At 49.5% G+C, this 12329-nt stretch overlaps 1 protein-coding gene across 1 annotated transcript in view; it reads right to left on the bottom strand.

Moving 5' to 3' along the window:
- Positions 1–12329, bottom strand: part of LOC144947155 (FERM domain-containing protein 4A-like) — a 289753-nt gene that overhangs the window by 116180 nt on the left and 161244 nt on the right. The window contains exon 6 of the mRNA XM_078876349.1: positions 5779–5835. Coding sequence (XP_078732475.1) covers positions 5779–5835 — 57 coding nt within the window. The remainder of the gene's footprint in view (positions 1–5778; positions 5836–12329) is intronic.

The raw sequence follows: 12329 nt of genomic DNA on the forward strand, positions 1-12329 counted from the left end.
GAGAGCAAATCCACAACATTGACAATCTGAGTACGACGTTTGGCCAGTAATTACAATAGGCATCGTCAAGCGGCAGACAGATTTATAAAACCGTAGAAAAAAAAACATGAACAAATGTAAATGTTTTATAAATGTAAATGTTGTGGGTTTACTCTACCATACAAACATTACTAATTGGCTGTGTTGGGTGGTAGCGGGTTTAACGACAAATCTATATTCACACGATCTGACCCAAAAAATATCCACGATGGATCCTTATCTCGTGAACGTATAAACAAAAAACATGCAGTTAAATTTCGATTTAAAGCTTTCGTGACTGCAGGGATTCATCTTCTTGGTTCTTTCGGTAAAGTCACGTAGAAGGGAAATAATAAAAACATTAAAATAAAACAATAAAATTCTCACATTTTCTTGCTGTCGTTTTCACACCTGATGATGATTGCTTGTGTTGCAATCGAAACGTCGTGAGAATTCAATTTTGTATTTTTATTATTTTATTATTTCCCTTTTACGTAACTTTACCGAAAGAACCAAGACTATGATACCATACAATGTTGTCGGTATAGGCCAGATCAGTGGTCGGCAACCAAAATAACGCGAAAGAGCCAATTTTTTTTTTCGAATTCGGTAAAGGAAGACGAATATTTCACTGCGTTGTGTGAATAACGTCACGAAGCAGCCCTTACAGAGCCGGAGCCGCACGTTGCTAACCCCCTGGGCCAGATAAACATCCCAACTTTTAAAGAGACACATACCAGCAAATTATTCAATTGCGATTCACACAACAGCAACAACATCGCCCCCTACTGTGAAATCTCGGCAGGGATCTTCCTGAAGACGAACGCTTCCTGGGTAAACGAGCGAAATCATAATAATAACAACGCGCAATAAACTAGGTTTTGCCGCGATAATTTAAACGTTCCACAATGTGAATTCATACATCCACAGACTACGAGGCCAGTATCCTGCGAATCCAGGTTCCTACTTTCACTGACCATGTGTGAGCGCGGGCACCGCGCATTGCAAGACAGCATCCGTTCGCACGCATTTGCTGACCGGTGGACATGAAAAGGGTGACGTACGTATGTTGAACTTCTTTCGCACCGTACGGAGCCAAACGTGCTAATCGGAGGTGCGGAATGCTTCGCGATCCAGAGGTCGACGGGGAACGCCACAGCAGTATCGATGAGCATGCCAGAGTCGACGGGGAGGTTTGCGTGTGGTGGGGTAAAGCGTGGGTACTCCGAACATCTCCCGAGGGCTCCCAGCCATCGAACAAAGACGGTCACTGCGTCACGTGGCCCTCAAATGGGCTGTCTTTGCGGCCGTCTGGAACCCTCTTCCATTCCGATATTAGGAAGCCACTGGAGCTATGCACTTTTAAATAATCTAGATTGATAAACTTAATTGCTTTGAACTGCTTCTTTGTATTTAGTTTGTTGTTCTTACCCCGCACCTCCGATTAGCATGGTTGGCTAAGAAGTACAACATACATACAAAGACCCCCCGTATAACCTCAACAGGCTGTAGGGGCAAGTGTGTTATCGAACACCTATCAAGACTGGAACGATACACGAGGGGATGGGTGGCCAGCACCACACCCGACCGCCTTTGTCTCCCGAGTGGCGATGTTTACACACCGCACCGGGTACTCATTTGAGGTTGAGTAGACCTAGGGGAGGCCCAGAACCGTTTAAAATAATGGCCATTGGTGTTGGCCGTGAGCGCGAATCGAACTCGGGTCGCCGGGTTTGGAGCGCAGCGAGCTGACCACTACACTACCGCTCCCCACCTCTGTAAGAGTCGTGGTCATTCCCAACCTGTGCTTGCCAACAAGTGGAATGCGGACTCCTGGTGGTTCCAGTATAGAAGGCCATGGGGGGCTGGGGTAAGTGTTCCGGAGAACTGTTGCAGATACTAGAATTTAGATGATAGTTTGAATTAAGAAAAACATTGTGTTATTGGTGCACGGTCGTTTCTGAGACAATTGGCAGCGGTTTTGTGGGTTCACAAAGGTGGTGAACACCCAATGGCGGAGCCAGGATTTTCAGGTAGGGGGGGAGACAACCCCTCCAGCAATGAGAAATGATAGAGGAGTTGTTAGCAAGTAAGGAACTTGTTCCTCGCTTTTTATTCGACGCGTGTGCGGCGATGGCGCAGCCATCGATCGAGGATCGAATTCGAACCGCGTTGTGTGATCGGCATCGCGCTCGCTGAAGGTGCTTGCCTTCAGGGAAGTCGTGTGCTGTATACACAACTGCGCACAATTCTGTGAGTCGCTTATAACCGCTTCGCCGTTACTTATTGCCAATTATGGACTCAGACTATTGTCCTATCATCTCATAGAGTCCCTGACACGTAATAATATGCTACACAGTGGCAGTGGGGGTCGCAAAATGCCGAAGTATTACTAATAAACCCCAATGATCCGATCTAATTTAGGGATTTCGATCGGATCATTGGGGGGGCACGTGCAACCCCCCCCCCCCCCCCACTGGCTCAGCCAGTGTGAACACCCATACAGGGGGTGCTCCGGTGTCCAGATATTCACATTCACTACCTCGCCTGGTATGGGTTCGATCCCCACCCTGACGCCTGCTGCTGTATATTGTGAGTTTGCGTGTCTCTCTCTCATCATCATCATCACGGTGGCTAGGAGATGTTAACTACCTCGGCTGGTATGGGTTCGATCGTGGGTTCCATCCTGACCCTGATGCCTGCTGCTGTATATTTTTAGTTTGCGTGTCTCTCTCTCTCATCATCATCATCACGGTGGCTAGGAGATGTTAACTACCTCGCCTGATATGGGTTCGATCGTGGGTTCGATCCCGACCCTGACGCCTGCTGCTGTATATTTTCAGTTTGCGTGTCTCTCTCTCATCATCATCATCACGGTGGATAGGAGATGTTAACTACCTCGGCTGGTAAGGGTTCGATCGTGGGTTCGATCCCGACCCTGACGCCTGCTGCTGTATATTTTCAGTTTGCGTGTCTCTCTCTCATCATCATCATCATCACGGTGGCTAGGATATGTTAACTACCTCGGCTGGTAAGGGTTCGATCGTGGGTTCGATCCCGACCCTGACGCCTGCTGCTGTATATTTTGATTTTGCGTGTCTCTCTCTCTCATCATCATCATCACGGTGGCTAGGAGATGTTAACTACCTCGCCTGGTATGGGTTCGATCGTGGGTTCGATCCCGACCCTGACGCCTGCTGCTGTATATTTTGATTTTGCGTGTCTCTCTCTCCCCGTGGTCGCGTGGACTTTTCTCTGGGCACTTTTCCCCCTCCACATTTCAGAATCGACGTGCGTTTAGAGTCGTTGACTGCTGCTGTTAATTTCCACACGAAGATAAGCCACTTCGTGCGAGCTATCATTTGTGATTGCCAGGTCGCTGGGCCTTACCTGGTAAAATAATAGTTTGTGGTTCAGTTTGAGTTTTTGGTCGCATTGCTCCCCTCGAGTTTCTCTCGAGACCCTCCACTAGCAGAGAGGCCCTTCCACCAACAGTGACATTGAGTGAGAAATTGCAGGGCTGCGCTTTCCCCCCCCTCTCTTTAGATACGAGAAGTTGTTCTCGTGCAGTGAGCATGAGTGAAGTTATTATTTTCAATGTCATTTCCAACCAGCGTGCAGCTGTTATCGCAAGCGAACACACGCGCACTCGCAGGAAAAAACACAGTTTGATCCGTGACTGAAAATGCGAAAGGCATTACATGTAAATGAGATGATGAACCTCATGACAATAGCACACACAACAGCGGCTGTCAATCATCATAGTAATCATGTCTCCATGGGGCTTGTGCCAGGCTAGGTGCACTTCGATGGCCATGTGGACATACAGCCATCTTATTGCAAGTACTGCTATGATACAAAGAAATGAGTAATAGCAAAAAGGTCCTCCATATAAACTGCAGCCGACTGTTGGGGCGAGTGCTGTTAAGCGGCACACGAGGAGGTGGTCAACACCATGCCAAGTGGCGATGTTTACTACCCACCGCACCAAGTATTCATCTGAGGCCGAGTCGACCTAGGGGAGGCCCAGGACCGGTTCAGATAATCGCCACTGCTGTTGACCGTGAGCAGGAATCGAACTTCGGTCGCCAGGTTTGTAGCGCGGCGCGCTAACCACGACGCTACCACTCCCCACAAAGATCCCCCGTACAGCCTTGACAGACTGTAGGGGCAAGTGCTGTTAGCGAGCACCTATAAAGGCCGGCACGGCACACGAGGGGGTGGCCAGCACCACGCCCGGCCGCCATTGTCTCCCTAGCGGCGATGTTTACACATCACACCAGGTACTCATTTGAGGCTGAGTTGACCGAGGGGAGGCCCAGGACCGGTTCAGATAATCGCCACTGCTGTTGACCGTGAGCGGGAATCGAACCCGGGTCGCCAGGTTTGTGGCGCGGCGCGCTAACCACGACGCTACCACTCCCCACACACACACATACACACACACATACACACACACATACACATATACCCGCAGGCTACAGCTTTTAAGCCAATTCTGCGCATCAGGTTGTGCATGAAAAATAACACACGCGTAGCACGCAGCACGCTGGGACATGCAGATTACATTTTTCACCCACAAATGTGAGTTCGTTAATATCGACCTCGCAGTGGTGTTGTCTTTGCACGCAATTGCCACGGCATGCATACGTTCACGAGATGCATACAAATAACTGGAGCGACCGGGCACACATTTAAACAAATTATGTTGCATTTCGATTGGGGGGAGGGGGGGAAACCGAAACGTCTGTGGGTAAAACACAAGAGAGACATCTCCCCCTCCGCTGATCAACCAAACTTGCTCCGCAGGCGCGCATTCAAGCAGGGAAATCGGACCGCGAGCGAGGGGGCCGGTTTATCAAAAAAGAGATAGATCCCCCGTCTAGCCTTCAAAGACTGTTGGGGCAAGTGCTGTCAGCCAGCACCTACGACGGACGGCACTGTGGCACGCGAGGGGGTGGGTGGCCAAAACCACACCAGGTGCTCATTTGAGGCTGAGTCGACCTAGGGGTGGCCCAGGATCGGTTCGGGATAAAATCGTCACCGCTATCGGCCGTGAGCGGGAATCGAACTCGGGTCGCCGGGTTTCGTAGCGCGTCGAACGCTAACCGCTGCGCCACCGCTCCCCCCCCCCCACCACCACCACAACCAACAACAATAGCACAACCGTTTGCCTTGCAGAGGCGGCGAATACCTCTGGTGCATAACGACGTCTCGGCCGATGGGTTTGGGTTGAGATAAGACAAATCACGCGGACAGCGGAGCGCGCGGTCATTTTCTGTGAGCGAAATCAACCATCAGCGGACACCCCGTAGCGTGGGGAGGAGGAGCGGGGGGGGCTATGCCCCTCTACCGAGGGCTGAGCCCTTTAACAGCAGTGACAATTCAGCTACGGTGCGTCGTAACCTCTCTGTGTTTATATTTTACACACACACAAGGAGAGAGGGTAATAAGAGCTCGACTTCTCCAGCTAAATCTATAGCAGACACCAACAAAGAAGACCGTCTCGTTACCAATCCTGCGGTCGTGTGTGTTTTTAGTTAGCATTTGCTTAAAGTTTGTTTGACATCCACTGCGTTGCGCCTCTCACCCCGAGTTATGTCTTTTGTATGCCCGCTAGACCCCCACCCCCACCCGCACCCAGCCAGCCAGCCACCACCTCTCTCCCCTCCGCGTCTGCCTGTCGCACCACCTCGAAATGAGTTCGTGCGACAGGTTGGAATGTGAAGAGAACGAGCGGGAAGGCAAAAGTCATCTCACCTGCAGGGCGTAGGCAGCGAGCTCGAACGTCGTATCGCTGTCCACCTCTGTGTTTCCCTGGCTCAGAGGGAAGAGAGAAGAGAGAGAGAGATACACGCACACACACGCGCGCACAGACACGCGCGCACACACACGCGCACAGACACGCGCGCACACACACGCGCACAGACACGCGCGCACACACACGCGCACAGACACGCGCGCACACACACACGCGCGTGTGAGTATGAACGCACGCACCCACGAGCGAGCGATCGCGGGGCAGGGCTATCTGTGGCAGGCAACCAAAGCCCCAGTGCACATGCGGAGAGAGACAACCACCACCACCAACCTAACCAGCCGACACTCCACAGCTCTGCAGTGGAGGAATGTACCACTGCTCAGAAAGCACCGAGGGTGGAATGGACTGGAATGATGCGGTGGTGTTGGCGGTGGTCGTTTTCAAAGTATGTCCCGGTGCCTTTCTTTTTGGTCCAGAAATTGTGCACCAAATACGGCTCTTTTTCCGACATCGTCATTGGCAACAACAGCGGTTAATCGTATCGGCGAATCGTCGGGATCGGCGGGGATGTTATTTAAAACTTACAAAGGTGCACATATTTTTTTTTGTAATGCACAAAAACCCTCGTGGTGCTTTAACAGTGGACTGGTCTGAACCAGTCACTGACCAGCACGGTATATATGCTTTTTTTTAGCAAACACTTCATTCACCCTAAGGGAGGGATTGACAAAGAAAATCTGTACAAGATTTTTTTTTTAAAGACGGATGGGGGGTGGAAAGGAAAATTTGCCCGAATAAAATGTCTCGCACGGAGAAACTTTAATCCTTTTATTTTTTTACTCCTCTCTTATCCACAATTCAGGTGTTTTGGGTTAGATCGCGTAAATATATAAATGTGTCGTTAAACCCGCCACCACCCGACACAGCCAACTAGTAAGGGTTGTCACGTAAACAGAACGTGGCCAATTCGTCACTAGTACAGCACTAGTGTATAGTAGTGTAGTGTATAGTGTAATGTATAGTGTAGTGTATAGTAGTGTAGTGTATAGTAGTGTAGTGTATAATGTAGTGTATAGTGGTGTAGTGTATCATGTAGTGTAGAGTGTAGTGTATAGTGGTGTAGTGTATCATGTAGTGTATAGTGTAGTGTATAGTGGTGTAGTGTATCATGTAGTGTATAGTGTAGTGTATAGTGGTGTAGTGTATCATGTAGTGTAGAGTGTAGTGTATAGTGGTGTAGTGTATCATGTAGTGTATAGTGTAGTGTATAGTGGTGTAGTGTATCATGTAGTGTATAGTGTAGTGTATAGTGGTGTAGTGTATCATGTAGTGTATAGTGTAGTGTATAGTGGTGTAGTGTATCATGTAGTGTATAGTGTAGTGTAACTAGTACAGCACTAACGGGTGTGTTGGAGAGCCAAGCCACAGCATTTACAATCCGAGTACGACGTTTCGCCAGTAATTACAACCAGCTTCATCAGGCGACGGCCAGAGTTGCGGTAAAAATGCTCCCGTTTCGTTTCTTAAATAGAGGCGTAGATGTGACGAAGCCTACGCGTGAAACGTCTCTCGCTTTAGTTCCAACAAAATACTGCGACGTAGGAAAAAAAAAAGTCAGGTTGTGTTGACAAACATAATGCATTGCGGAGGTGGGGGTGGTGTGATGCATTTATGTATCTCTTTGTTTCACCACACGTAAATGCTCGCATTATTTCAAAACAGCAGCGGTGGCGTGGAGCAGGCACGCGAGCGCCGTGACAAATGGTGGCAGAGTCAAGAAGGGGAGCATTTTACTGGTAGGAACGAAGTGAACCAGCCTACAATAGATTATATCGTCCGTCCGTCCAATATCCGATTAGGTATAGCAACATCGCCCCCTACTGCAAACACTTGGCAGGACCCTACAAAAACCTTTAGACTCAGTGAGGCTTTCCTGGCTAAACAAGTGTAACATTCCCTTATAATTCCCTGAGATAGTTTTAAATTAAAACATTTAAATAAAAAATTAACTCACAGCGGCCTAAAGCCTACAGCTAGGCCTAAAGCCTAGAACTAGGCCTCAAACTCTCCCTTCGTATCGTACCCCCGCCATTTAATTTTATTATAGCCATTCATTTGTTCGTTCCTACCAGCCCACCCCGCAGGGACCTGTTCCCCACGAATATTTTTTTAAATATTTTGAAACGAACTCTCTCGAGTTTTTTTTGCGAACAACGAGTTATGACGTCGTTCAAACATAACGAAGCGACGCGTGCAACGCCTTCACACGCGAACGATGTCTACACACCATCACATTCTTTTTTTTGCCTTTAAAGTGATCCTTTCTGAGTGAAAATTAACGCGTTTCGACCCCGCCAAATTCCACCACAACTGTCTGTCAGCGTGCCCAGCAGGATGACTCCGCTGTGTGTGACACAACTCGTACCGGTCTAACCTGCTTTGTAAAATAATGCAAGAACTTACACACAGCCTACACATACACACAGCCTACACAGACACACAGCCTACACACACACACTCTACACACCACACACACACACTCTACACACCACACACACACTACACACCACACACACACTACACACACCACACACACTCCATACACACCACACACACTCCATACACACCACACACACTCCATACACACCACACACACACACACTCCACACACACTCCATACACACCACACACACTCCATACACACCACACACACTCCATACACACCACACACACACACACTCCACACACACATTCCATACACACACACTCCACACACACCATACACACCATACACACCCACTCCACACCCCATACACACACACCACACTCCACACACACCATACACACACACACACACCACACACACACTCTACACTCCACACACTCACCACACACCAACCACACACACACCCCACACACATACACACTCCACACACACTACACACCCCACACACACACTCTCCACACTCACTATACCAACCACACCTCCACAACACCCCACACACCAACCACACACACACCCCACACTCCAACCACACACACACACCACACACCCCCCACACACACACACACTACACCACCCCCCACACACCCCACCCCACACACCCCACACACACTCCCCAACACACACCCCACACACACACCCCCCACACACACACCCTCCACACACAAACACACTCCACACACACAGACCCCACACACACACCCAACACACACCCCACACACACACACCCCACACACACACACCCCACACACACCCAACACACACACACCCCACACACACACCCCACACACACAGACCCCACACACACACCCCACACACCCCACACACACACACCCCACACACACACACCCCACACACACACACCCCACACACACACCCCACACACACAGACCCCACACACACACCCCACACACCCCACACACACACACACATCCCACACACAAACACCCATCCCACACACACACACCCCACACACACACACCCCCACACACACACACCCCACACACACACACCCCCACACACACCCCCCACACACAAACACACTCCACACACAACAAGCCCTGTTGCGGGTTATCTGCCGTATCGAACACCGATAGAGGCAGCCACACTGCATTAACACGAGCAACAATAAGAGACAATTAAAAGTACGTTAATAAAACAACAGGTCTGGGTATTTGTATAACTGGCACTAATCAATAATGTGTCATTACGTTGTCATTGATCTGTTCGGACTCGAACCGTGGTCCCAAACCCCGGCACGGCACAGAGAGAGCCGGTGGCAACCTGGGTGACTCGCTGCCACAACCGCCGATCGCGTAATGCAGCGTTTGCGTAACTCGCTAATGAACAACAACAACAACAACGAAAATGCAGATCATACCAATGTGCTGCAAATCTATTTCACGGGCGGAGAGTTACGCGACTACATTGGAGACACGCAAGCGAAAAGGTCGCCGAGACCAACCGCTCGCACGAAGCGCGAACCACCGGGTGACACAGGCAGCCCAAGCGGAGCTAGGGGTTGGTGGACCACGAAGACGCGATCATCTGTGCGCGTGTTGGAGGCCGCAACAGAACGTGAAGGGTCAACTTCAAGGGACAGTGCATACATTATCAGAGTCATGTTTTTTTGTTTGCATTACGACTGCAGGTATTGCGGTCTATGCAAACATGACTCCTTGTAAAAAAGGTGTCAGTTTTGTTGCCAGATAGAAGGGTAAAAAACAATTATCAGAACGTGAAGGGTCCGCGCCATCTGCGCAGCGAGTCGGTGGTCGTTCATCTCTGCACAAGACATTTCAAAAATCGGGATCTCGATTTCAGACTGGTGGAATCCGATGAGCTATGAAGCGCTTCCCCCCCCCCCCCAACACATGCCCAGTGTAGAATCTGTCTCCCTCGCTTCATATCTGCTGTGCCAAGAGTACCCCCAACGGGAAATTCGCCGCGCGTATTGCTGCAATCATCTCCGCAGAGCGTGGAGAAGTCACGCCCCTGAAGCGTCGCATTTGCGCTTTGCGATGCGATCGTAGAATAGATTGCGTGCTCCCTGCTCCATGTCGACTGTGACGATCATTTGTGGCGCACGTCCTCATTTGTATCGGCCTCCTCTGGTCCGTTCCATCTCGGCTCTGTTATCGTTTCGGTGCCATCTCCTTCGTCTCCGTCCTGGTTGCCGATTGGGCCGTTGTGCATTGCCCCGTCTCCGACCGCTCATTCTCATTTCCTCCGTAATCTCTGAATATCTACTTCACTGCATGATATGCAAATGTCACGCGGAATTCATCGTCCCGAAGAATGGAACTTCGCTGATAAAGCGATGCGCGCCTATTAGACGTATGCATGTTGAATTTCTTTCGCACCGTACGTAGCCAACCATGCCGAACGAAGGTTCGGAGGAAGATACCAACTCGGGAGGAAGAACGTTCCAGACGGTCGCAGAAGTGCATCTGAAGGTGCGCGAAGCAGTGACCATGTCTATTTCTCGATGGCTGTACTGTGTTTATGAGTAGAGTGTAATCTGCACAGTGTAAGCCGTACTTATTCAACAGGCAGAGACATCGTGCCAATGTTTATAATCACGACGCTTGTAGGAACGGGATTCATACAGAAGCAATAATTTGAATCAAATCGAAATGACGTAATTGAGCGGGCGAGTGAGGCTGTGGCGGACATTGGATTTCATCGACGTGCCATGAAAAAGACCCATTGCCCGAAACGTCACCTATCATATGTTTTGTTCTTTTTCAGGCCGCAGTGTTGTTAATTGACAAACGCATTGAAATGTTTTGTCGTTGTCTGTGCTTGCGCACCACTGCCGACGCAGCAGGATCATCATCATCATCATCACAAATATAATTTCTTTAGTAATCCGATCAAGTCGATGTGATTATATTATGCTCGAAGATGCATTCTACTGGCGACGCTGAGAGCGAGTTGGTGACAAATTACACGTTCCCATGGCAGGGCTGAGTCTATTCGCGAGATGTTTCCTTAAAACAGGAGCGGGTTACACGGAATATATACAAATGTAGGCGATACGCACAAACTAAACGAATCGAGGCGCATACGAAGAAACACAACACAATGTTCAGTCACGCACGCATGCGCGAGAGGTGACATTCATGACGAACGCGACATTTACTGGGGAATAAAACCTTTAGCAACATGGCCGAGTGACTCGGTGGTGGGGGTGGGTGGGGGGGGACGTGAATTCATTGGGACCGAGCGAATACTTTCTGAGATTTGCCGTCGTATCGTCGTGGTAGACAACATGAAAACCGAACGCTGCATCATCACTGGCACGTTTGGTGCGGCGGGTTTGTTAGTCTCTAGCCATATAGAGCTCTCTTCGTTAAGGAAGTGGCTTAGCTGAAATATAAAAGTAAACTAAGACATTTCGATTTAAAAGCTTTCGTGACTGCAGGGATTCATCTTCTTGGTTTTTTCGGTAAAGTCACGTAGGTAAAAAAAATTCTAATGAATTAATAATAAAAAGTGTGCCGTTCCTGGCCCTTCCCCCCCCCTCAACCATTATATATACGGAGTGGTATCTCCTGCAATCTCTCATTTACTTGATACAGCTGTCGTGCTGTGACGGTTCCACCTGAAGACGGAAGCTTGTGTTGCCTCCGAAACGTCGTGATTTTTATTTTTATTTTTTATTTTACTTTTATTAATTTAAATTTTTTACCTACGTGACTTTACCGAAAAAAACCTAAGAATATGGATCCGATATGAGTTCGAAAGCAGCGTTGTGGAAGTTCCCACCTGCAGCTGGTGTCTGCTGAAGGCCATCACAAATGCACAACAGGGGCGGGCGTGCGTGCGTGCGTGTTTTAATTAACGCCAATGCTAACACCTGGTGTGGGGAATTTGTTCGGGCACAAACCGCGACGTCGCACCGCAGGGCTGTGCGGAACTTCCGCAGGCAGCAGGCATTGACATCTGTCGGAGTGTTATGGGCTGGCACACCAGAGGCGGCCGTGTACCGTGGACAGGGGGGGGCATTTTTTGTTGTCGTCTTCTTTCTAACGAACGTCGTAG

This window comes from Lampetra fluviatilis, chromosome 44, assembly GCF_964198595.1.
Source record: "Lampetra fluviatilis chromosome 44, kcLamFluv1.1, whole genome shotgun sequence".
In the NCBI taxonomy this organism is placed as follows: Eukaryota; Metazoa; Chordata; class Hyperoartia; order Petromyzontiformes; family Petromyzontidae; genus Lampetra; species Lampetra fluviatilis.